This window comes from Pimephales promelas, chromosome 18, assembly GCF_988280905.1.
Source record: "Pimephales promelas chromosome 18, fPimPro1.hap1.1, whole genome shotgun sequence".
NCBI classification, from domain to species: Eukaryota; Metazoa; Chordata; class Actinopteri; order Cypriniformes; family Leuciscidae; genus Pimephales; species Pimephales promelas.
This window is the reverse complement of record NC_142786.1, coordinates 18520295-18548202: the sequence shown is the minus strand read 5'-3', so window position 1 is coordinate 18548202 and position 27908 is coordinate 18520295. Positions and strand designations below refer to the sequence as shown.

At 39.6% G+C, this 27908-nt stretch overlaps 1 protein-coding gene across 2 annotated transcripts in view; it reads right to left on the bottom strand.

Annotated features, from left to right (window-relative positions):
- Positions 1-27908, bottom strand: part of angpt1 (angiopoietin 1) — a 164274-nt gene that overhangs the window by 76668 nt on the left and 59698 nt on the right. For both annotated transcript variants that reach the window (XM_089122927.1, XM_039659548.2), the window contains one exon: positions 11624-12091. In XM_089122927.1, the coding sequence (XP_088979053.1) occupies positions 11624-11962 (339 nt within the window). In that variant the 5' untranslated portion in view covers positions 11963-12091. The remainder of the gene's footprint in view (positions 1-11623; positions 12092-27908) is intronic.

The following is a 27908-nucleotide window of genomic DNA, read 5'->3' as shown; positions in this document are numbered from 1 at the left end:
TTTTCAAGTTATTCACGAACCGTCAACCGAGGCCCATCGGTTAATACTCGGTGCATAGTGCGCGCGCCGCAACCTCGAGATACAGAGGTAATTTTTAACACCTTTAATAACTGATTGGACCCCATTTGAAACTAAATTAATTTATAGAAATAAAACGCAGCAAGTACGGAGCAGTTAAAGCCGCATTTCCATCACCCTTCAAACTGAAATTGCCAATTGAAAATAAGCAAAACGTCCATTTCACAAAAACTCTGTGTCTGCAAATAAAAATAATAATAATAACCATCATCATCATTATTGTAACATTTTATTAGGCTGCATATGTAGAAGACGCTTTTATCCAAAAAAGGAACAGAGCACAAATAAACACAATATTTTTGACGCATATCAGCGCATATCCAGTGTGTGTGGAGCACGCACTGATGGCTGCGAGACGCCCATGTGAACACTTGCAGTTTCATTGCATTTCTTTCAGTGGAAACAACTTAAAATACTCTTTCATTTCTGGTCATACAGAAAATAATAATACATTATTCGCAAATACATTTATTTGCGTAAACTCACAATAACAAGAAAACGTTGTGCTTTAACAATTAATCAAGGCGCGCTTCATGATCTCCGTGAACTGAAACGCGAGACCTGAGACCCGCATTCGAATTTGTTCGTTTTAAATTGGACATTTAAAGCTTTAGTCAACAGGGGTTATATCCTTTGTAGATTAAAGCTTTTAAATGTCTCTTCTCATTCAGCACTGCAGGGAAAATATCATTTCCAGGTTCTAATTTGGCCTCAGAAAACCAGTAAAATATATCTTTTTTTCATATTAATTTGTCAAATATTTTAAATGTTTAAGGGGCAAAAAAAATCAAACAAATATCTGAAAATTCGTCGATATGTAGCCTATATATTTTTGCGCAGCATTTGGCATAGGCCTACAGTTCAAATTAAAATGTTTTGCAATTTTAAACGGTTAATCAGTGACACCCCTGTGCATCTTGCTTCAGATCATAACGTTCCATAACACCGATAAACTCCGCCTTTTACCTTGAGCACGCCTCTAGCCCGAGCTGGCCCCCTCTGGCCCAAGGTATTCGACGGGCCAGAAATCCTGGCCGTTGGCCCTGAGGAAGCCCCGATCAAGCCCCGGAAGTGACAGTGGAAACGCGACTGGCCCTGGCACGCACTAGCACGGCCCGGCCCTGGCCCGGCAGTGGAAACACGGCTATTGAGACATGTACTTAGGCATTTGCAATTTGATGAACTGAATGAGAAATTCAATTCTGTTGTAAACAATTGCCGATCAGTTTGGAGGTTTGTCCATGTTGTTTTGAGAACGTAATCTCTGTTTCAAGAAATGAGCCAGACCAATGGAGAAAAACTGTAAGGTGTTCACTAGTGGTTACTCCTCTCACAGTAGAGAGGACTTTAGTGTGTAATGAGAAAGCTCCAGTTCTTATCTATATCAGTGTTACTGAACTCCTGAAATGCCTCCATTGTAGTCTTGAGTTTCTCCCGGGAATGAACACGTCACAATCAGACCAATTTTAGACCAATCAGAGCACAGTGTGCTTTTAAGAAGGAGGGGCTTCATAGAGACAGGAAGTAAACAGTGTGTTACTGACAGACTGGGAAGAGAGGAGCCACAACAATGGAGAATATGAGGAGAATAATCAATATTCCTGTTCTAGTAGAGACTGAAAACATCATCAACACTTTGCAAAAGCACATAATAGGTCATCTTTAAAACTGAAGCAGGGACGTCTCTCTGTGGTGCTCAGATAAATGTGCCACTGTTGCGGGTAAAAGCTATGAAACAGGAAGGAAGAGCTTTCTAGTCAGTTAAATGAACGGTCATCCAGCTTGTTTCTTTTGGCTGCTTCTATCAGCAAAACAAACTCTGATAGAAAGGAAGTCATCCTCAAAATAGCTCAGCCCTGCTTGGGTTTCATAGACACGCTGTGTGGCCGAGCGAGGGTTCAGTCTTCATGAATACCATCAGTGACTGAAACACTCTCGAGCGTCGGGATTAACCTCTCCGTTTCTCTAGTTGAGGGTCGAGCAGAACAATGGTGAATTTCACAGGGCCGGGGATCGAATGTGTGCTTTTAAATCTAAAGTGCTGCTTGGCAAGACGCACTATCCTCAGAAACATGTGCTCGGAAAAAGTTCTTTTGAACACAAAGTTCTTTGGAGTGCGAAGATCCATCACTTCCAGTCCCCAGACATATGACATGGCAGAAGCTTGAGCTTTTCCCAAAATAGACCTTGAGCCCTACTGACAGACTGAATTCCTTTAAATCGGCCATTTACGCCCTTTTCAAAGTCTAGAACAGGTTTTCCTGCTTGAATGTTGATTATTTTCCTCATATTCTCCATTATTGCGGCTCCTCTCTTCCCTGTCTGTCAGTAACGCTCTGTTTACTTCCTATCTCTCTGAAGCCCCCCCCCCCCCCTTTTGAAAAACACACTGTGCTCTGATTGGTCGGCTGCAGCAGTGTGTTGTGCAGTAGCGGAGTGGCAATCGGGAGAGTCGGGAGTTTTCCCGGTGCCGGTCTGATAAAATGTATTTATTGGAAGTTCGCCATGGCCCAAGCTAAGGGAAGACATTTTTTTTGTTTACATTTTCTATAACGGAACATATATATTTGCACTAAGTGCCTGTCTTTAAGGCAAAAAGACGCCCATCTTGAAACAGCTTCAGTGGCGTAGTTCGTAGGGCGTGAAGTATGTAAAAGCAGCTTTTTGATGCGCTGAACCGCGAGTTCGAATCCGCCTTGCCGAACTCTCTCTTCTTCTCCCTTTTCCCAACATAGATATGTAAAGATGTAAAATGTAAAACCAAACATTAAGGTCTCTAGCGTTATATTTTGCCAACGAACTAAAATTGAAACCATGAATATATATAGCGTTGCACCATTATAATAACTGACATTAAAATAGCACGTTTGTGCTGCGTGATTACTTTGCTCATGCGATCATCATGGTCAGGCTGCTGGTGTTTTCTCCTAATTAAAAGCCAAGGGTTTATTTCTTGCAAGTGAAGAAATTAGGACAAAAGTATTTTAATTTTCCTATATTATAGTGTAATGTAGGTTAAAATATATTTTGAAATACTCATTTTCATTTACATAGTATACATTTATAGGCTATAAATGGATTTTACAGTACGTCATAGGAATAAATCATTATTACATTATTATAATAGGCTAATTGTTTGGCATCCTAAAACACCATTGATAATGTAATGCAGACTGAGACTCTCATAACTAAAAATATGTTTGAGCCCTCTTTATTGTCCTGGTACAAATTAATGTTTTTTCTTTGTTCAACGAGCAGTTCATGGGTTGAAGCTCTTAATTTCGATCTCTCAGAGAGCACGAGATCGATGCATTATAACCTTAAAATGTCCAAAATTTTCTTGCGGGGGAGCATGCCCCCGAACCCCCCTAGAGGCACAGAGTCCTCCCAACATAGTTTTACAAATTACTATGGGAAAGAACGACCATTTATGAGCTTTACTCCAGCATACTAGTACAACAAAGTTCCTTTTAAATCAGTAAAACTGTAAATGCTATCGGCTATTAAAATCGTGCCGGCGACGAGGGCCGGTGGTCTACGAAATTTCCCTGTACATTTTTTGGTCCCACTCCGCCCCTGGTGTTGTGATTGGTCGAGTACTTCGAGTGTGTTTGGGAAATGTTCCGCCCCTTCCCATAACCGCCAGTTTAACACACTAATTATAATGATGAATGTTGTGACGTGTTTGTTCCCGGAAGAAACTCAAGACTACAATGGAGGCGTTTCAGGAGTTCAGAAAAACGGACACTGATATAGTTATAAATGTCTTTTTTTGATCAACTTAATGCATCCTTGCCATTCATTTCTTTCAAAACAAAGTAATTTCATTTTGATTATATGAAGAATAACGGCCAGGAGATTGTGTTCCACAGAGGAAGGATGGAATGACATGAGGTTGAGAAATGAAGGAACTGGATAATACCCTTCTCTCAAATTTAAAAGCATCTCTTCATTAAACAGCCGATAGTTGAAGTATCTGAGATTAGCTAGAACTAGTTTCCTGTAACAAATGATAAAAGATCACAGTCAATCCACAACAGTCTCCATAGTCTTCTGGGATAATCCCTGGACAAACAGAAGCCACCTTTGACTGGACAAGAATGTTATCGGGATACGCTCTTCCCCCGTCCCCGATGAATTCCTCAGTAAACGTGTGTATCGACCCCACACACACACAGACCCGCACACCTCAACAACACTCAGCGTCTGCAGTGTTTCATCAGCCGGAGGCTCGAGTGGAGAGTTACTCCTCCGTCACGGCTCGCCTGATGAAGACAGATAGAGCAGCCGAGACACTTCATCTTCTGTCGGATGAAATATGTTAAATGCATCCTCATGTTCCTCGAGCACTGAAGGAGAACTGCACCTCAGTCCACTAAACAAGCGGCTTCATTAGTTAACCAACATTGTCGTTACAGCATTTATTAATGTTTGTTCATAAAAATGCAGCTGTTCATTGTTCATTCACGTTAGTTGACAGCTGTTCGATCTGTTTAATCATGTATTAGTAAATGCTGAAATTTATATTAACTTAGATTAATAAATGCTGTAGAAATATTGTTAACCCTCTGGGGACCAAAAATGCGCCCCGCGTTTTTATTTATTTTTATTTATTTATTTTTTTTTACTCACCCCCATGTCATCCAAGATGTCCATGTCTTTCTTTCCTCAGTCGAAAAGAAATTTAGGTTTTTGATGAAAACATTCCAGGATTTTTCTCCATATAATGGACTTCAATGGGAACCGGATGGTTCAAGGTCCAAAAGACAGTTAATAACTGTTTCAGATGCAGCTTCAAATGTCTTTAAACGATATCAGACGATGAATAAGGGTCTTATCATGCGAAACGATCGGTTATTTCAAAACTTATTCCAAAAATGTAACTTTTCTAAGGACAAATGCTAGCCTTGTAATATATTGTGAGGCGCGTTTGCAACGTCACGTAATACGTAATTACGTTCAAAAGGTCACGGGCGACGTAGCCGGAAGTACAGAATAAAAATCGTCCGACATCGTTTATTTACCTTTTAATTCCTTCTTTGTAAACGGCGTTTGAGTTAGTTTTCACGTTCAACCTATGCGTTCAACTTGTAAACACTCTGACTATGTAGTTCTGGCTACGTCGCCCGTGACCTTTTGAACGTAATTACGTATTACGTGACGTTGCAAACGCGCCTCACAGAATGGAGAAAGGCTAGCATTTGTCCTTAGAAAAGTTACATTTTTGGAATAAGCTTTGAAATAACCGATCGTTTCGCATGATAAGACCCTTATTCATCGCCTGGTGTCGTTTAAAGACATTTGAAGCTGCATCTGAAACTGTTATTAACACTATCTTTCGGACCTTGAACCATCCGGTTCCCATTGAAGTCCATTATATGGAGAAAAATCCTGGAATGTTTTCATCAAAAACCTAAATTTCTTTTCGACTGAAGAAAGAAAGACAAGGACATCTTGGATGACATGGGGGTGAGTAAATTATCAGCAAAAGTTTTCAAAAGTGAACTAATCCTTTAACATCAAAACCTTGTGTTTTTGTAAAATAAATAAAATAAACAGGGTGCGCTTTGAGCTCACTCTGTCTCTGCAAAAATCATTCTGAAACGCGTCCGAAAAATGAACTATAACTCAGTAAATACTTGTCACAGAAACACGAAAGATTTCTCTTTTATGAAGCTGAAATTGTCTTCTTTTAAATAAAGTAATTTATATAAAAAAGCAACTATTCTAAGTTGATGTAATCTGTATGAAAAGAGAGAGATGTCAGTCTTTTTCTTTCACCTAATTATAGCGTATGATGTGTTAATGTGACCCCGCCCACTGAGAGCACGCGCTATTCAAACTCTAATGTTGAGGCAAGCCATGAAAACTCCCGCTGGATAAAACATCCAGTTTATCACAAATCGAACCTTTACCTCGTGTTGCTGCGCTGTGAGGAATAATACTATCATAATAATCCAGGAAAAGTTACCTCAGTTACCCGTTTCATTTCGAGGAGGAGCACACAGATGCAGCTGCTTTAAGTAATTTATTCTTAAAGGACAACTCCAGCGCAAAATGAACCTTTAGTCTAATTACACATTGTTACCTAGTCAACCGTTATCTGAGATTTGTTTTCATGATTGCCGAATGTAAATAGTTTTATCTCTAAAAACAGTTTAGCCTATAACGCTAGTATAATGCTAGTATATAGGGCATAGAGTAATGACAAATAAAAATCGCTTGTTATTACCACTAACAAGGCTCAAAATAGCCCCACACTAACACGATAGCATAATAAGGGTCCCTACATTCAAACCGAAGCATTGAGAACGTTGTCAGTGTCCATACAGTTTAATAAGAAGATATTTTATACACACAGTCAACTTCGCGAATACAGGAAGAAGCCATCTTGGAAAAATAGTCTCTACCCGTCGATCTACGAACGCCGATCCAAGTGCGCTGAACTGTGCAGAATCTCATATAGTCTGTTGTTTCCAGAAGAAACACAAACACAAACCGTTTACTTGTCTTCAATATGTACACGTAGCCTAATGTTCGCGCTCACCTTATCACCTTATTCACATCTCACCAGTGCACTTGGATCGGCGTTCGTAGATCGACTGGTAGAGACTATTTTTCCAAGATGGCTTCTTTCTGTATTCGCGAAGTTGACTGTGTGTATAAAATATCTTCTTATTAAACTTTGTACACTGACAAAGTTCTTGTTATGCTGTCGTGTTACTGTGGGGCTATTTTGAGCCTTGTTAGTGGTAATAACAAGCGATTTTTATTTGTCATTACTCTATGCCCCATATACTAGCATTATACTAGCGTTATAGGCTAAACTGTTTTTATAGATAAAACTATTTACATTCGGCAATCATGAAAACAAATCTCTGATAACGGTTGACTAGGTAACAATGTGTAATTAGACTAAAGGTTCATTTTGCGCCGGAGTTGTCCTTTAAGTGCTTTGTTCCAATCGCGTTATTGAATAGTGTCGGTAAACTGCACAAAGACTGTTTAAATATTAAATGCGCGCATAGACAGACGCTCGCGCGCTGAGTTCATTCACTTTCACTCCTACATTAATAAGACTATATAGACTACTGAGATTTGTTCTATACTGATCTGTAAAACCAAAAAGACTGAATCGGCTATGAACGAACGAACGCACAGATGCATAGCCTACTGTTGCAGACTGTTATAGATTATAAAGTTTTTACTATGAAATAGACATCAATTAAGCTTTAGTCAGACAGTTTCTGCTCATATGCCAAATATATAGTATGTTTTGTCAAAAATAAACTTATCAACTGTTATCCAATGCAAGCTAATGAAAGCTCTTAGTTCATGTTAACTAATGAACCTTATTGTAAAGTGCAAGCTTTTCCTAGACATCCTGTTATATTTCAATGTGACTTAAGTAGAGCTACCGAACAAGACAGCTTCTCTCTGCCATGATCTATTAACATTGTGTAATCGACGCAGTGTGTTTTCCAGCATAAAGTACATCAGTGAGGAGGAAAAGTGGCATTAGTAACGTTAGCAAATGTGCTTATACTCCTTTCACTATATTTTATGATAAGCCAGTTACTCACCGGTGTAGAATTCAGCCAGACGTCTTTTTTTGTGAACTCTGACATACTAAAATGTTAACGTAAGTTTTTTGATAGCATGTCCTGGTAAAAAGGCTTTTTTTTTTTTTTCTTGCTTTCATGCTTTTGTTTTTAACCATTGCAGCATAATACTATTTCAGCCGAAATGCAGCCAAAAGAGATTTTGTATTCATATAAGTGTCTGGAAATACTAATCTGTGGCTGTTTTACATCCATCAGTGTAATGAAGTTGGACGGCACTGCAAAATGAAGAGGAGAATGGAAATGCTGAGAAAAGCACATGGGATTGGATCGTTTGGAAGGAACGTTTTAGATAAATTATGATTCTGTTCATGACTTCTGCTTAAAAAACATCATGCTATTATTGTTTTAAAAAGGACTGGGCCACCCAACCTATCATTACATAACATTGAGTCACGTCAATTCAACAAAAATGAGCAGAGCATAAAACGGGCTACTATATATATATATATATATATGTTTATATATATGTTTATGTTTGTGTATATATATATATATATATATATATATATATACACACACAAACACACACTTAATGTAATTCATCATATTTTAAAAGTGTGGTTATGAACCAGATGGATTACAATCTCAGAAACTTGCAAGATCCCAATATTGATAAATTATATTGGTAAAGTGTGTTTTATAATGTATTTTGTTTGTCTAATGAAACTGACAAAGACAATGTTAGATTAGTTTGCCATGCCAAGTAACTTTTCGAAGTTTCTGCTTTAGAGGCAATTATTATTAACAATTTGTTGACTGGCCGGTCTATAAACCCATTATAATTGAACTATAATTATAATTATGGCGAAATAAAAATTAAATAACATAGTCATTTAAATTATCATCAGCGTTTTATCTATTATACAGGACTGTATTGCATTAATTACTACACAAATGCATGCAGCTATCTAAACAAATTACACTATTTAAAAAATAAAAATCTATAAGTGGTCTCCTAATATCTGAGACCACTAATAATAAAAAAGTTTTAATCTTATCATTTTTGTTTTTAATCATTTAAATATGATTCATTTATTATTATTTTAATAAATGTAATAACACATTAGTTTGGTCTCAGCTTTTTGGACATTTAATAAATATTATTATTATTTAACATTAATTAATGTATTAATTAACATGAACTCTCAATGAGCAATGTAGCCTATTTGTTGCAATATTAAATACATATCCAGCTGTTCATTGTGTGTTCATGTCAGCTCACAGTGAATTAATGTTAACAAATACAAAATCTGATTTTAATAACATATTAGTAAATGTTGAAATTAATATTAACTAAGACTAATAAATGCTGTAGAAGTATTGTTCATAATTAGTTCATCTTAACAAAGATATGATAACCAATGAATCTTATATTGTAAAGTGTTGCCATTTTGTTACCACAAAAAGTGTTACTACATATGGTAAAGTGTTATTATTATTCATTTCAATTCACATTTATTTGTAGAGCGCGTTTTACAATATACATAGTTTCAAAGCAGCTTTAAAAACATGAGTCTATATTACAATTTAGAGTGATCTATTATCAGACTGTCAAAGTTATGTATTTCAGAAATAAACATATACAAATCACAGTTAGCTAAAAATGTATTAATTTAAACAATGTATTAATTTAAGGCAAAAACAATGAGCTCATTGACGTAATGAATACGTGTTTGTTAACAAAAAGTACTCATTATGTTTAAGTAATTTAGTGTATGTAGAAATATTTTTGTCCCCATCAAATTTAATTCCAATCAACTCTGCTTAAAGGTAATGAAAAACAAAAGCAAAACCCCGTCAATCATGTGTCACAGTGTTGCACAGAGAACAAGCTGATGTTTTTAGAAAGCATTGGAGATTTGTCTGTTATCTGGCAGGACAGTTAAAGTGAAAGTTTATCCCATGATTGAAGATTCTCCTTCAAACGCTCCCGGGGGTCCGGCTGACTTCCGGTCATTAAAGAGACAGCGCAGCGACTACCATCAGTGTGACTGACAGCCCGTCATCAGCTCGCCGTGTGGAGTCCACCTGAACATCTGAACATCTGTGAAACCAGCCGGACGCCGGTGGAGCGAGACTCTCCTGAACACAGCGAGTGTGTTGCTGTAAATCAGCTCTCTGACAGCTAAAGTGCCCAGCGTAATGCTTTTAATAAGACCGCTCTGTTATTGTAAAAGCTCGTTCTCTGCCTTGTTGCAAAACCCGCAGTGCAGTGAGCATAAAACTCGTCCTCACATTCTGCCATCTGAACATCGGCCAAGAACGCAGATCAGAAAAAAAAACATCTGAGAAGTTTCACTTCGTCTAAACAATTCTAGACGACAATCGAACAGCCGAATTACCCAGCATGAGGAAGAAGCGCTGATCCCTGTCGGGTTTACACTCGTAAACACTTCTGACAGATGGACAGAATAATTCAACTACGAGACAGAACAATAGAACTATAGACAAACAGATAGATAGATAGATAGATAGATAGATAGATAGATAGATAGATAGATAGATAGATAGATAGATAGATAGATAGATAGATAGATAGATAGATAGATAGATAGATAGATAGATAGATAGATAGATAGATAGATAGATCAATGGATGGACAGATGGACGGACGGACGGACGGACAGACAGACAGATAGACAGACAGGCAGATAGATGATAGATAGACAGACAGTGAGACATACAGACACACAGATAGACAGATGCATGATAGATAGACGGACGGACGGACGGACGGATAGATAGATAGAATCTACAGTATATTTACAGTTTTTTACAATTGCTAGCACACAATTTTGCAAACTAGTCTGGTTTTATCAAAATACTTAACAAAATTCACAAAACCACACACCCAAACTGCAAAATACCTCATATATCCTGCAAAATGAAGCACTGCAAGCGAAACTACACATAGCATTATCAAAATCAAACTCTTGCATGAAATGGCACACTTCATTCATATTACCAGATTTTTGCCTAAACAACTACACACTGTTGGGCATAATGAAAAGCACTCCTATCTTTAGTATGCTTTGCCATAATACTAACATATGTATCAGATTGTTCACGTGCACAAAAATATTTGCAAATACACGCATGCTGTTGAAGCTTCATTTTACAGTAATGTATTTTTTTCACTACAGTAAACAAGTCAGTGCAACATATGCACAGCAGAAATATTTAAATGGGACTGAAAAAAAAAATCACTTACAAAAAACAGTAAACTGAAAAAGAAACTTCCAGAAAATATATTACAGTAAAAAAAAGTGGCAAGAAAAATAATTTTTATAGTTTTATAGTTTTTATAGTACTTACATCCTGATTGAAGTGTTAACAATTAACCATTGAGGTGTTTGGCCAGGTGGCACATGTAATTGGCCAATTAGCTCATGCAGTGTCATTTTGAATGGTAGTGTTTTGAAGTGGCAAACATGTGACTTTATGTCAGATTGTTGTGACTGTGTTCAGTGCATTTAAAAAGTGGCATTTTGAAATGCAAAATGTGTGTAAACCAGAAAATGTGTTTAGACTTTTGGAAACTTGAGAAGAAGTTTTGCTCTCTGTGTGTCCGTTTAAATAATTGTGCTGTGCATGTCATGTTAGCAATTGGAAAAAAAACTGTAATAGTGCTATCTATGTTATAAATTTTGAGGGATAAAATTTTATTTTTCTTCAAAAAGTACAAATGTAAGCAAAAAATATCTGTGACCTGAGCCTTTATTCGTCTCACAGCTTTAGACTTCAGACTTCTAGGCTTTAGTTCTGACTCGCACAGCCAAAGTCTCAATTTTCACACGGCAAGCTTTCCTCTTTACACACACTTTACCTTCTACTGTATTCAGACACTCCTCTTTCCTCTCCGCTGCTCTTCTCATCTCACCCAACCGTGAGTAAAAGTGTTTGCAGAGGACACGACTCACCTTCTGCAGCCACTGTGTGTAGTTCTCCATGACGTGCTCCAGCTGCTGGATCTTCTGGCTGGAGAACTCGTCCTCGGCTTGAGGAGCGTCTCGCTGAAGAGCGTTCACGTTGTACGCCGTTCCCGCTTTATACTCTCGACAAGCTCCTGCGTCGTTCTCCGGGAGGATGAAGGTGTAACTGCACTGTCCGTGTTGAATCCGGTGGTGTTTCCGACTGCTGTTGCTCTTCCCGGTGGAGCTTCTGAGTCCTTCCTCCGCTCCTCGTCTCTGATCGGCTCCTGCACAGTCTGAGAGAGCCAGCAGCGCTGCCAGACACACACACCGCCACACACACCACATGGCCGGAGCTGGAGGAGTGTGTTCAAGGGTTCGCTCGGGTCCTGTAGTCCAGAGTCAGGTGGAGTCAGTGCGAGGACGGATGTTCACGTCTCGGGACCGGTGCCTGGAGGTCATCGCTGATCCGGTCACCTGCTCAAAACACTCAAATAGTTGAAGTTCTAGGGGAAACTGAAGCTTTGAGAAACTGCATGAGAAATGCAGTTATGAAGAAAGCATGAAGATGTAGTCTGGAGTTGTCAGACCTCCCCTGGCTCTCTCTCTCTCTCTCTCTCTCTCTGTTTGCTTTGTGTGTGTGACCGTGCGACTCAATGACTTTGCTCTGGGTTTCTAGCATGCTCTGCGCCGGCCCCTCGCAGTGACTGGAGAGGAATGTGTGCGTGTACTTGTGTGTGTGTGTGTGTGTGTGTGAGTGAGAGAGAGAGAGAGAAAAGGAAAGTGAAGCGTAGCGGGACCCCAGCGAAGAGGATGTTCTCAGAGCTTGAGGATCGTTTTACAAGCGTCCTGACCCTGTGTTTGTGTAGTAGCCCAGCCTCCTGTACACTGAGTCTTCAGTAACACACACACACACAGAGACACACGAACACACATAGACACAGAGACACACATGCAAATCAACTTTTACACTATATTTTCACAGTAGAGTTGGTTGCATTAAAGGGATAGTTCACACGGAATTGTTATCATTTCTGCATATCATGTTTTCCATAGTATGTTTTTTTCTCCATAAAACACAAAAAGAGATATTTAGCAGAAACGATATGTCCATTGCCTTAAAATTAATGTGAATTATGAACATAGCTGTCAAACATAGCTGTATTTCCGGAGATTAAGCGCTCACTCTGACAACTCTGGTTTTCATTCTGAACTCATATAAAGCTGATATATGGCTACAAAAAGGTAACATGGGTTACATGAGTCCAGAGTTGAGTCCAGAACTGAGTTTAGAACTGAATCCAGAACTGAGTTTAGAACTGAGTCCAGAACTGAGTTTAGAACTGAGTCCAGCATTGAGTCTAGAACTGAGTCCAGAACAGAGTCCAGAATTGAGTCTAGAACTGAGTTTAGAACTGAGTCCAGAACTGAGTCCACTGTCTAAACTATAGGTGTCTAGAACTGAGTCTAAACTATAGGCGTCTGTTTCAGAACCACAGAAACAGCAGAGTGCAGAACTGAGTCTAGAACTGAGTCTAGAACTGAGTCCAGAACTGAGTCTAGAACTGAGTCCATGACTGAGTCCAGAACTGAGTCCAGAACTGAGTCTAGAACTGAGTCCATGACGGAGTCCAGAACTGAGTTTAGAACTGAGTCCAGAACTGAGTCTAGAACTGAGTCCAGAACTGAGTTTAGAATTGAGTCCAGAACTGAGTCTAGAACTGAGTCCAATATCTAAACTACCGGTGTCTAGAACTGAGTTCACTATCTAAACTATAGGCATCTGTTTCAGAACCACAGAAACAGCAGATTGCAGAACTGAGTCTAGAACTGAGTCCAGAACTGAGTCTAGAACTGAGTCCATGACTGAGTCCAGAACTGAGTTTAGAACTGAGTCCAAAACTGAGTCTAGAACTGAGTCCAGAACTGAGTTTAGAATTGAGTCCAGAACTGAGTCCAGAACTGAGTCTAGAACTGAGTCCAATATCTAAACTATCGGTGTCTAGAACTGAGTTCACTATCTAAACTATAGGCATCTGTTTCAGAACCACAGAAACAGCAGATTGCAGAACTGAGTCTAGAACTGAGTCCAGAACTGAGTCTAGAACTGAGTCCATGACTGAGTCCAGAACTGAGTTTAGAACTGAGTCCAGAACTGAGTCCAGAACTGAGTCTAGAACTGAGTTCAATATCTAAACTATCGGTGTTTAGAACTGAGTTCACTATCTAAACTATAGGCATCTGTTTCAGAACCACAGAAACAGCAGAGTCCAGAATTGAGTTTAGAACTGAGTCCAGAACCAAATCTAGAACTGAGTCCAGAACTGAGTCTAGAACTGAGTCTAGAACTGAGTCCAGAACTGAGTTTAGAACTGAGTCCAGAATTGAGTCTAGAACTGAGTTTAGAACTGAGTCTAGAATTGAGTCCAGAACTGAGTTAAGAACTGAGTCCAGAACTGAGTCTAGAACTGATGAGTTTAGAACTGAGTCCAGAACTGAGTTTAGAACTGAGCCCAGAACAGAGTCAAGAACTGAGTCCAGAACTGAGTCTAGAATTGAGTCCAGAACTGAGTTTAGAACTGAGTCCAGAACTGAGTCTAGAACATAGTCCAGAACAAAGTTTAGAACTGAGTCTAGAACTGAGTCTATCTGTCCTAATTTAGGAGCTTCATCATCAGAGGAGAGGCAGAACGGCCGTCATTTATACTGACCCTGGATCAGTTTTCCCCATTAAGACTCCAACTATTGTGAGATAAACACAAAGCACTGCTCTCAAACTGCAACCCAACAGTTGGCAGGATACTGTGCTTGGAGACAGGAGGTCAAAGGTCAAGTTCCAATTAAAGCCCCTCACCCCCTACTATAGCAACCTAGCTGGCAGATGAAGACTGAACGCTTTTCACTACACTGACTATGAGACAATGACTCAGTAATCATCCTCCTCCTCTTCTTCCTCGCAGCTGCAGGCGCCCCGAGATAACGAGCCCAAAATAACCCTGAGTCGTTTTTACTAAAGCATGAGTAAACATTTCTCTGAAACCTGACGCCACACCCCGTATCTAAACCATAGGCGTCTGTTTCAGAACCACAGAAGCAGCGGAATAAAGGAATTTCGGATTAGAATGATAACTGTTAAAAAAATAATCAAATACAATACATTTAGAACAAGTTTTATCTGGTGGGTAGTGACCCAAAAATGGATCGCAGACAGAGAAAAACAAGGCCAAATATGATGAAAAAAATGAGTAATATAAAAGAAATTAATAATATTAAATACAATTATAAAATGCATCTTTAGTCAATTATTTTAAAATGTATTAATATAGGCCTATACAATAGTGTTATAATCGTCCATATGACATTCATGGAAATATCAATAAATGTCATGTTTAAAACACAGCACTGATGAAGAAGAACTGAAGCTTTAGTTTCCCACTGAATCGTGTTTACAGTGCAGCAGGTCAGAACTTCAAAGACCAGCATGATGAACTGTGTGACTCGCCGTCCACTCAATGTTTCGGGAAATGCAAAAACCGTGCATATTTACACCGTCATAATTGGTTTGTGTAATCTACACACCAAAGTCTTGGCTGGAATGGAAACCTAGAACATGCTGCGAGAAAACAAACATGTTCTTCATGCGGACAGATTTAACTGCTTAGACTCCTAATGTTTGCAACACAGGCCACCAAATATATAAAATCCCAACTTACAAATATATCATTTCTAAACGGTTAACTTTTGAAAATGTTATTTCTCCACACACAATGTTTTCTTGGTTATTTGAACAATCCATTTCATCAATCTTCAAACATTATTCGAAAGTTAATTTTAATTGTCTGAGTTAATTGTCTGAACATTCCGAAACAAGTTACATTTAAACAACGTTAGAAACATTATGAGGACATGATTAAAGACCAGATTTTTTCAACCAAACATTCTATTAACGTTCATGTAATAACGTGTTCACAACTTTGAGAAAACCTTTCCAGAACATTCCCTGTTCACTGGGATTGTTCTGTAAGCCTTTATTGCACAATGAATGGATGGATGGCTGGATGGAACGATGAATGGATGGAACAATGGATGAATGGAACAATGGATGGATGGCACGATGGATGGATGGAACGAAGAATGGATGGATGGATGGATGTCGTCTGTGTTCAAGAAAATAAACAAGTGTTTAAACATAAAAAACTGCAACTGTATTAATTTCTACAGTAGAATATATATATATATATATATATATATATATATTCTGTATCTGCAGATGACTCCAACATGAAGGCACAAAGATGCCAACACAGAGAATGCCACAGAAAACAGTGAGAATGTGCTGAGCTCTGGATCGTCTCCGGCTCTTTTGTGGCCAGACTCAGGCTAAACATTTACTCACCGGGGCTGTTCTGTCGGTGACGGAGCTAAACTGATGCCAGAGACTTATTCATCCATTTCACTGGAGCATTCCCAAACACTAATGTGTCACACACACACATTCTTCCGTGTTCAATGGCCCAGTTCCTGCCTTCCACAACCCAGGCCTCAGTTTCACAGAGACTCACTAAAGCCTCTTGATGGCTCATTCATCTCATGCGACGGCATATCCAGAACAACACATACAATAGAAAGAGGGATTTCAATGGCAGCTGCACATTCTGACCATCTTCTTTCACAGATCCAGTGGAGATCAAGATCCACGAGTGGCTTTGAGTGTTTAAGTGGATGCATCACTGCAAAAAAAATGCTTTTCTTACTTACTACTTTTGTCTTGTTTCCAGTCCAAATATCTAGAAATTCTTAAATTAAGATGCATTTACTAGAAGAGTAAAATGCCATAAGATAATGTCCTGTTTTCTTTGGAAATAAATCAAAATTAAGTGAGTTTATGTTTAAAACAAGCAAAATGATCTGCCAATGGGGTCAGAAACATGATCTGGTTTCTGTTTGAATTATTTAAAGATTATCTTTCTTATCTTGTTGGCATTTAATTTAAAAAAAAAAAAACCTATAATTTTGATTTTTTTTTTTTTTTTTTTTTTTCCAGAAAACAAGACTTAACATCTTACGACATTTTACTCATCCAGTAAATGCATCTTGATTTAAGAATCTTTAGATATTTGGACTGGAAAAAAGACAAAAAGAGAAAGACATGTTTAGTCTGCTTTCTTGCACCTCAGTCTAATTCTTCAGGACAGGCGGTTTGATTGACAGCTGCTTGTGTCACGTGATGATGTCATGAGCCGAATGAATGACATCAGCAGTTATTAGATCAAACTCCTGCTCGTCTCCGGTCGGATCTCTTGGGCAGAACCTCCGGATCAGACTGAGGTCTGGGTTTGTCAAAGCAACCCTCTGTGTTCACTGACGCCGAAGTTCAAGCCAAGTTTAGGGAATGTGCGCTCTTGGACCTGTCAATCAAACGCTGTGCAGCACATCAGTGTTTATGGCATTGATTACAGTGAAACCACTGCAGCATGATTACTGGAAGGACAATATTTGACATTACAGAATTTTATTAATGGAATCATGTCAGACATTTTTTTTCTCTGTTGCATTTTCACTTTTATAAGCATATTAAAGGGTTAGTTCACCCAAAAATGAAAATTAAGTCATTAATTACTCACCCCCATGCTGTACCAACCCCGTAAGACCTTTGTTCATCTTCGGAACACAAATGAAGATATTTTTGATTAAATTTGAGAGCTGGATCTCTCCTCCATAGACTTCCTAAGGGACTAGCACTTGACGGCCCATAAAGTCATTAAATAAAATGTTTAAATATTCCATGTGCCTACAGCGGCTCAATTATAAGTTTATCAAGAACTGAGACGAGGACGTTCTTCGTCGACTACTTCTTGTTACCGGCTGCTCACCGCTAGTATTACCGCCCCCTATATAAAAAAAAAATATACTTTTTTAAAGCATGAAAAACCTAAATAAAAATAAAAAATGTATGCAGATTATATGGTTAAAGTCAGACTGAAAAGATAGGAACCTTATTAACAATAAAGTTTCAGATCTGTATTGGTGTATTTATCTGTCTTCCATCAGAGATTTGCAGAAGTACAGGAGTTTTGTTTAAAAATCTATTTATTTAATAATCACTATTAATAGTTGCTCATTAGATTGCATATTACTACGATATTGGCTGTTTATAAAGCACATATTAATGACTTATTCTGCATGACAATATTACATCATACATTCTCATCTTCACTGTCGCAGAAGCAGAAGCTGCGTGTGTCTGATGAAGGATGTTCTCTCTCTGATCTGCTTGCTGATGTTGGGCTCTTATCTGCAGGCCACGGGAGGATCTGCTCCTCATAAGAGTCTGGAACCATCCTTCATCTTCAGCCGCTCTTCCATGCACTGAGACATGAACAACAGAAACAACCTCCACATGAGGGAAAGTTATTAGACGAGAAGGTAAAGGTCATATATCATTCTGGAGTCGCAATTTAAACCATTAATCTTTCAGTTCTAAAAACTGGTTACATTTAAATAGAGTGCCGAAGTGATGACGTCACTTTGTAGGACAACTCGGAAGCATGGGTTCCCTCAATCGAAAAGCTATGCATTTTCCTCATAGACGTCGCAAAAAAAAAAATAAATAAATAAATAAATAAATAAGATCTGTGTTGAACAAAGAGTTGTGACCCTTACACGTTTTGTCTATCAAGATAATCTTTACAAGTTAATCCAAAATGAATACATTTTGAAGCCTATAAAAAAGTTTTTAAAAAACAAAAGCAGACACAAAAGTTTAAAAAACCACAAGCAGGTTATAACTGTGTGTTCTATGTCATATATCAAAACGTGAAAATATTTAGAGGCTTTGTTCAGCACAGACCTTATTTCAGGCGATTTAGCAAGAACCCGTTCAAAAATCCTAGACTTTAGAGAGAGGGAAGGAACCGAGAGTGCTAAAATGCTAACTCTCTTCCGTGATTTGGCCTACAGAGTGACGTCGTAACTTTGATACTCTTGAATACATTTTTAAACATATTTGAAACTTTTTAGTTCCAACTGAAAAAAAAAAAAACTTGTTACATTTAAATTTAATCATTTTTTTTAAATATTTGAAACTTTTTAGTTCCAACTGAAAAAAAAAAAACTTGTTACATTTAAATTTAATACATTTTTAAAAATATTTGAAACTTTTTAGTTCCAACTGGAAAAAAAAAAACTTGTTACATTTTAAATTTAATACATTTTTAAACATACTTGAAACGTTTTAGTTCGAACTGAAAAAAAAACGTATTACATTTAAATGAAATCTTTTTTTAAACATATTTGAAACTTTTTATTTCAAACTGGACAAAAAAACTTGTTGCATTTAAATTTAATACATTTTTAAACATATTTGAAACTTTTTAGTTCTAACTGAAAAAAAATGTGTTACATTCAAATTTAATACATTTTTAATCACATTTGAAACATTTTAGTTCCAACTGCTAAAAACTGGTTACATTTAAATTTAATATATTTTTAATCACATTTGAAACTTGCAAATGTTAATTTTGGATTCCATATGCATCTTATCTGTGCAACAGAGAAATGTTCTCAAATTCAAAATTGATACTGAAAAACGTCTCAGTTACTTATGTAACACTCGTTCCCTGAAGGAGGAAGGAGGGAACGGAGACGTGATGTGTACATGACGTCGTTAGGGGATCACTTTAGGGAGCCCTATCAAAGTATCAGTATCTAAAGAACAAGCCAATGAACGTTGGCGTGCGTGACCGCGACACACGCCCCTGCCAGCGTGGGTATAAAACAAGTAGCGGGCGCACGCACCATTGTATTTCACTTCGGACCATTGTTTTTCGCTGAGGAGCTGAGATTGTGACGGCCGTGCAGCGATGGTCAGCAACTGTGGTGGCGGGACGTCACATCTCCGTTCCCTCCTTCAGGGAATGAGGGTTACATAAGTAACCGAGACATTCGACGTGACGACGTTAGGGGATCCCATGGAAAACGCCATTGGTTGCTGCCACATTCAGCGCCCTACGCAAGACTGACAGACCCCCGATTGCTGGGGTGGAAGACCTGCGTAGAGGGAGTTCAACTGCTGTTCCATTATACCCCATACAGAGAACTCTTGGATAACACTGGGAAAGCATACCCTTCTTGAGGAAAGGGGCGCTGCGGAAACACATCCTGCCCGAAGGGAGGTAACATGTGAACAATACACTTATGGACTGGCTGGAGGGGCAGTGCAACATATGGAGTGTCACTGGGGAGGGAGCTCTAGTGGAAGTGATGGTGTCTACTACCGCAGGGGTAGGTCACCTAGAACCTCCGTGTCCCGTCCAGGGACCAGACATGAAGTTTCCAGAGGTCTGGACGTGGGGGCCATAGCAGGTCCTCTCTCAGAGGGATGGGCCAGGGAGGGGCTGTCGCGAGGAGTACTAGTTCCGGGAACCAGGTCCAGTTGGGCCAATATTTGGGCAACTAACAAGACCTGCTCCTCGTCCTCCCTGACTTTACAGAAGGTCTGTGCAAGAAGGCTCACTGGGGGAAATGCATACTTGCGAAGACCCCGGAGCCAGCTGTGGCCAGAGCATAAGTGCCCAAGGTGCCCTCGGTCAGGGAATAAAACAACAACAACTAGACTGTAACAGAGGCATCCGTGGTGACCACAAACTGCCTGGACACTTGTTCTAGGGGACCACCTGCCCGCAATAACAAAGGGTCTGACCACAAACTGAGAGTTTGGCGACAGTGCGGGGTCACTGGAACCTGGCACGAGCCACTCTGCCATGCCCATCTCGGGACTCGATCGTGAAGCCAGTGTTGAAGCAGTCTCATATGAAGTAATCCGAGAGGCGTTACCACCGCTGCAGATGCCATATTCCCCAGGAGCCTCTGAAACAGTTTCAGTGGTGCCGCTGTCCTGCATCTGAGCGTGCTCACACAGTTCAACATTGACTGGATGCGGGCCTCAAAGAGGTGAGCTGTCATGTTGATCGAGACCCGAAGTGGGGTCTGATCGTGTGGTGCAACCAAGCGGCAACCTCCCCGTCTCTCTCTTGAAGCCAATAAGGAAGTGAATTAAACTGCAATTTATCGAGTGGCCGCTTGAGGCAGGCTGCAGAAGGGAGTCAAATCTGTATCTCCCCCATGTTAAAATGCCCAACTTTACAGCAGGAAAAAAACATGTTTACAGCCTGGAGCAAAAAGTGGCTTTGGTCTATTGAGCTCATTTTTTCCTCCATGACAACTGTGAGGGGGGTGAATTTTTTTACAACTCATCTGTTTAAATTATATTTTAGCCTTACATTTCTGCATAATTAAGGGCGTGGGCACTTGAGTGACAGGTGGATTCTTGCGGCCGCTTTCACTGCTAGTCTGCTGTCTGTTAGCGTCACCCTCAGCTGTGTTTGTGCTTTTTTCCAGGATTATGTCATACAATTTAATATTATACCTTCGCCCGTGCACGCCGTCGGATTCCGTCGTGTTGAGTATGGAGAGATCGACCAGCGCCGTGTTTCCAGCTGTTTCCCTCGATCGCATGCACTAATGGATGTCTGATGATTTCAGCGCGTTCTCTCCGTCCATGCAATAGATGTACACCCTTGAATGAGCGCGGATTTCTAGTTCATTTACTTGAAGTTCTGAAGTAATATCTTTGGTTTGACCCATCTGAGAAACTGAGAGGCGGCCAAAATCGGATTGTAAAATGGACTGAATTAAAGCTCTTTACGAACTTGACGTGAGATGCCGACTGACATGTGTGCTTGCCTTGAATCACTGTCACATGCACAAGCTTAGAGCAATATTGTAAGTAATTAATACATTTTAACTAGCAGAATAATAATGCATCACGATTAGGGGTGCGCCAAAATATCGATATGGCGATATCTCGCGATATTTACCCCCGCGATCGATTCTCGATGTGCTCTTGCCAAGGATCGATCTTAAAGGCCGTTGTAAAATGCTCTATTAGTATCCATTACATTTTGCCTTCATGAGACCCTTCTCCTGAAGTAGATAGGGGGCGCGCGTTGCGAGTTTGGCTGTTTTGAGCGTAAAAAAAAAGGCGCAGGCTACACTTTGAAATGGCGGAGTCAAGCGAGGTCAGCCGAAGCGAGAGCAGAAAATTAAAAGACGCTCCAGCAACATTTAAATCCAAAGTGTGACTGGACTCACTTTGGATTTTATAGCAGTGCGGACGGGGCAAAGATAGAAAAGGACTACGCAATATGTAAGAACTGTTTCGCAAAAGTCCGCTACACGGGAAACACGACGAACATGCACACAGCCACCTGTCGCGGCATCACCCGGAGCTCTGTGAGAAAGCCGCGCATGGTGCTGGGTCAAAGTCGACACCCCCCGGCGTAAACACCTTTTTCCAGGCAAAGTTACCACCTTCTTCTGCGAGGGCAAAGTCAATCAAAAATAGGATCGCTGTTTACATGTGTAAAGGGTTTGTTCTGAAAAATGTCTATTTTTGGATGCACTTTAAGTTGGGTACAGTTTAGATGCACTTTATCCCTGATATTTTTATTTCTTTTATTTTTTATTTGAAAGCAGTAGCCCAAAGGTTTATGTTTCTTGCACTTAATAGTGTCACTGTTCATATTTATGAAGGACAATCAGTATTGTTTACAGTTGCACTGAATCTGTCCTCAGCCTTACAACTATTTTGCACCCAAATGGTGTCACCAGTTGTCAAAGACTACTGATTGCAGCAATTTTACACTAAAATAGTGTCTGACTGTTTTGTTGCAACTGATAAGACACAAGTTGTATTTGTTACTGTGTTTTATCCAAAAAATAAATAAATGAAAATTCATTTTACTAATTAAAAAAATCTTTTTATTTCTTAAAACATATATTGTGAGTTATTACTGATAATATATCGATTATCGCAGTATCGCCATATCGTGATATTATCGGTATCGTGAACAATGTATCGCGTATTGTATCGTATCGGGAAGTAGCCAGTGATTCCCAGCCCTAATCACGATGCACATAGTTGACTGCTTGTATGTTGTGAGGAATGTGTTTGATCTGTGTTAATGTATTTGTATACATGCTCTTAACTAATTTTGCCTCTTTTGAGATTAATAAAGTTGATAAAAAAGTAAAGTAAATAGTCTCACTTTTAGTTACGTCTTAACTATTCTAATATTTCGAAGGGCAAAACATGAACTTTAACCATTGGCTTTACTTTTTCAATCAGCTGTCAATTTAGCGGCAGTAGCATAGCATTAGCACCTCAGCTCCACCCGCGTCCCGCCTCTTTGCCCATTTTAATTGATCCGGTAGTGACGAGACGTGACGCACTGCCAAGATGGCGACGGCCGGCCCCGCCCACTTTAGTCTTCAAAAACGCTCTTCAGAAACCTATGGGTGACGTCACGGACACTACGTCCATATTTTTTACAGTCTATGGGTGCAACACGTACCTGCTTCCGATGAAGGCCAGAGTGAGTGTGCGGAGGCAGCAATGCGTCCAAGACACAGCCACTGCTGACCCCTGGCGATGAAAGAGGGGCTTGGGAGTGACAAGGCATGGCATCGTTGACTGCCAAGCGCACCCTCTTAGGGCCCAGAGGTTTCACAAATTGCTCTTTCTTTGAAAATGTGAGTACCAAACAAGACAGAATAAAAAGAAAAGGAAACAAAAGATTCTCTGCACGGTCTTCCATCGGGGGAAGGAGTGGCACGTTAGCCATCTCCTGAAGAGCAATCTGATCCACCTCTGGGCCGCCCGTCTCAGGGTCGTTTGCACCTACACTTGCCTCATGGTTTGCCAGCGGCCTGGACGAGCAGGGTCGGCTTCCTGTGGCTTGCTCCATGCTGAGGCCTGGATGGTGGCTGCTGCTGGGGCTTACCGGGAGTTGAGGATGCTGCAGGGGGCCAACCTCGGCGACGAGCAGACGGAGGGTCTGAGGCCGGTGGACGGGTGGAAGCAGCAGCGGTCCACCGGGGCAGGATGTGTTGAATGGTCTCCGTCTGCTTCTGAGTGGCCGAGAACTTTTGGGCGAAGCTCTCGACCACGTCGCCGAGCAACCTAACCTAGGAAAGAGGGGCATCCAGGAACCGATACTTCCGTGTCCCTCATATCCGCCAGGTTGAGCCAGAGGTGGTGTTCCGGGACCACAGGGGTGGACATCGCCTGACCGACTGAACGTGCGGTTTCCTTCATCGCCCGGAGGGTGAGGTCGGTTGCAACACGTAGCTCCCGAAGGAGCTCTGGGTCAGAACCAGCCTCATTCATGTCCATGAGTGCCTGGGCCTGGTGGAACTGCAGGAGCGCCATGGCATGAAAGGCTGAAGCAACCTGTCCACAGGCCTTGTAAGCCCTCGCCGTTAGACCGGATGAGAACTTACAGGCCTTGGACGGGAGACATGGGTCATCCCGCCAGGAGGAAGCGGACACCGGACACAGCTGCATCGCGACAGCCGCTCCACTGGGGGATCCCCACATTCCCCTTGGCTGCTCCACCGTCGAGGGTGACGAGGGGGGAGGAGCCACTAGGATGGCTTCGGGCACTATACGGTGCCTTCCACGTCCTAGACAGCTCCTCATGCACCTCCAGAAAGGTATTAGGGCGGTGCACTGAGAACCAGCACGGCCCGCCCCGAGAAACCAATCGTCCAGCTGAGAAGGTTCCGAAGGGGGTAACGGAGCCGAGTCATCATCCCCAGAGGAGTGAAGCTCCTCCTCCGATGCAACGATTGACATCTGATCGTCAGCAGGCGCCCCAAAGGAAACGACCGGTCACTCTTCTGTCTACAACTGAGACATCACTCTTCCGTCTACAAGGCTAACGTTAGCCATAGATATCTATATAAAGGCTAGATATACTGTATTGTCCGCGCTGCTGGCCAATGGAGGTCGACGTCAGCACCTGGCGGCCATCTTGTCACAGGCAGCTCGCTCACTGGTAACATTGTTTTAATGGTGCATGTACTTTTTAAATCACCGTAACTTGCTCAATTTTCTACCGATTTTCAAACGCTCTGGTTTGTTATAAACGGCATGTAGTAGATGTAGTTATGATACTGCATACTTATGAATAATAAGTGAATAAATGAATAATCATCCAGATTTATAGCCACGTTAATAACGTTTGTAAGAAACCAAACCGTTTGTAAATCCGTCAAGATTTCAACGAGATAAGAGTATTTCTGGCATCAGATACCACAGAGCCCACCAGAAAGCCTGTCTGTGACAAGATGGCCGCCGGTGATGACGATGAATACTCCGCCGTGAGACATCTAGCCTTTATATAGATATCTATGATGTTATCTGTCACCAGAGTCTGAAATTCATTTCACACAAAATTTCTAGTTGGGTGATTCTCACGAACTCTTGGTTTTAAAAATTTCAAACATGAAAATTAAAAAATGCTTGAATTCACAAAAAAAACAAATCAGACATTAGAAACCAAGTCTGGAGAATTTGTGAATACTAATTTTAAAACATTTACTTACAATTTAAGACCTTTTTGAGCATAATTTCCAAAACAAGTCCTAAAAAATCTCATTACCGCAACAGTGTGAAAACATCAACACTGTTAGAAAATAAAATAAAATTTCACATTTTTAAAAACAGATTATTAACAGTCATGCACAGTTACTTAGAAATCTGAAATATTTTTTATTTTTAAATTAGCATTTTTTAAATTTTTTGTTTAATTTCTCTCATTACCGCAACACCTTCCACAATTTACAATCTTTTTTTTAATATATTTTAATGAAACCTGACACATTTTCAAAATGATGTGACAAACCTGAAAGAACATAATGTGTAGATACTGTACATGCATTTAAAATCAAACTACACATTTTATATTAATTAAATTAAGATTTAATAATCATCTGTTGCGGTAATGAAACTTGAGTTTTGGAAATGAGGTTGATTATTTCGGTAATGATAATAAGTTTACTATGTCTAGATTTAATATAGAAAAATGTATAATATATGCAAAATCATGGATTCAATTTCAAATCTGTTTTATATTGTAGTGCTTCAATACATAACATTAGCAACAACAACAAAAAATGCAAAAATAAATAACTTTAATATTTCGTTAAACAATAACTTATAAAAGTTCAGAGAGGGACAAACCTCTACATTCTTCTACCTCTTCATAACTAAGTAAATGCCTATTGTTGGAAATATTTGTCATTGTATACACCTGGCTGCAAAGAATAGATGATTAGGAGATGAATGAGAGGAAAATATTGCCAAAAAAGAAGAGAAAGTATTTACAACATAAGTTAGTTTTTACTGAATTTTTCTTTTTAATGAATGTAGAGGGAATAGTAGGGCTGGGCGATAAAACGATAATTATCGCGATATATTTTTTCTCAATAAAACGATAATCAAGAGGTTGATAAATGTTCGATAAAGTTTATGCGTCAAAAGCGGAATGAAACTCATTTGAACTGCGTGTGCCAGCCACACGGAGCATTTATCCGCTCGGCTCAAAGTCCAAACGGCAGCGCACTGAGCGCGGCGCGAGCTCATGCAGACTTACACTCTGATCGTCTTGCTCACGAGATCCAGTGAGAAGCGCTTGAGTTCAGCGAAGAACACAAATGTAAAGTTAAAACCAGTTTAAAGGCAGATGAAACACCGCTGACAAAAAGGAAAAACAATGTGTGCAACGATCCAGTCAGAATCTGAATTGATACTGAATCCATTTAGCCTACCATGGATTTACTGTAAGGTTAGCCTAGTAATATTAACTGCACCATGAAATGTGGGATATACATATTGAATTGTATAATATTATTAATGTAGACAATGTATTAAATGACTAATAGAATATAAGTACAGTATTTAATAATGAATTTAACTGTTAGGCTACTGTTTTTAATACAAATACCACAGAAACCATAAAGTTATGCCATGACAGTGAGGTGCTATGTTATAGGCTACACCTGGTTTTATCTGTGGTTATCATGATCTAAATACATTAGACTAACTTTAATACAACTCAAACAGTCAGAATATTACTTTTTACCAAATAAAATGTGGTCGTTACATTTAAAAAAAAACAAAAAACCGATGTTACTGTTTTTGTTAATGAACATAAATTTAAAGAGTTTATACAACTTTCACTTAGGAGCAAAAATCTGTCATTAAACTTGAAAGAAATAAAGATTTGACATATATCGTTATAATTATCGATATCGACTGATATAAAAAAAAAATTATTGTGATAATTTTTTTTGGCATATCGCCCAGCCCTAGGGAATAGTATAGCTGTTCTTAAATATGGAGTAACTGCCTGATGAACGTTACTGTGAACTTGTTCATTCTAGTGTCTGTGAACGCACGCTCTCTCAGTTTAACTTCGGACAATAGGGTGCCAGATTTCTATAGAGCCTTCCAAAAACCCGGCTAAAACACACTTAAACAGGCCTTAATATGTACCGAAAGAAAAAACACCCAATCTGGCAACACAAGACACGAGTGTCGCACCGCACGGCCGCTGTCGACAAAGCAGCGAGCTTTTTAAATTGATTGTATGACAAGGTTGGTGAGGATGGGAATAATCTTACATTTCTGTGCAAATTTTTCCCGTCTATAAAATATTTGCTGTCTGTGGTTGTATGGGCTGTGGCAATAATAATAATAAAAAGCTCACAACATATGGAAAAAAAGAACTTTGAATGAACTAGTTCATTTTTTGAAGTATGAACTATGACCTAAACTAGTTAATTTAAAAATGTGCGAACTGAACTTTGAATTAGTTCATGTAGAAAGTGAACTTTCCCAACACTGTAAGTGATGATCTGAAGAAAAGAGAAAAACAAGAACTACATCAGACTTTCAGCCACAGCCTTAAATGAAATCAACCGAAGATAAAATATCTTAAATCTCTGAAGATCTCAGCAGAGGAGGATTAAACATCTCCACAAACAACATTACCAGCCTCCTTAGTATTAAAAAGTTTGACTTAATTACTGCCATCTACAGAAGTTCTTATTAGAAATAACAGAGGTTTAGAAGTTGATGATTTGAGTTTTGTTTAAGGTCACCATGATGGAGATCAGTGTTTTCTTTGGTTGTGCTCTTGTCCCTTGACTTTTGCATACAAGTTTTTTTTTCTTTGGCTGCTATAGACCTTATGCACCAGAGAAACATGGGCGCCGTCATCTTTAGAATATTGTCTTTGAACTTTCGGTTTTGCGGTCGCTCTGTATATTTCCATGACATCGCTGTCGAGGAGTAATTAGCTGGTTAAGTGAATTTACTTATTGTAGAGTTAACAAAAGTTACCATGAGCATTTTAATGTTTATCATAAGCATTGTAAAGCAGTTGTC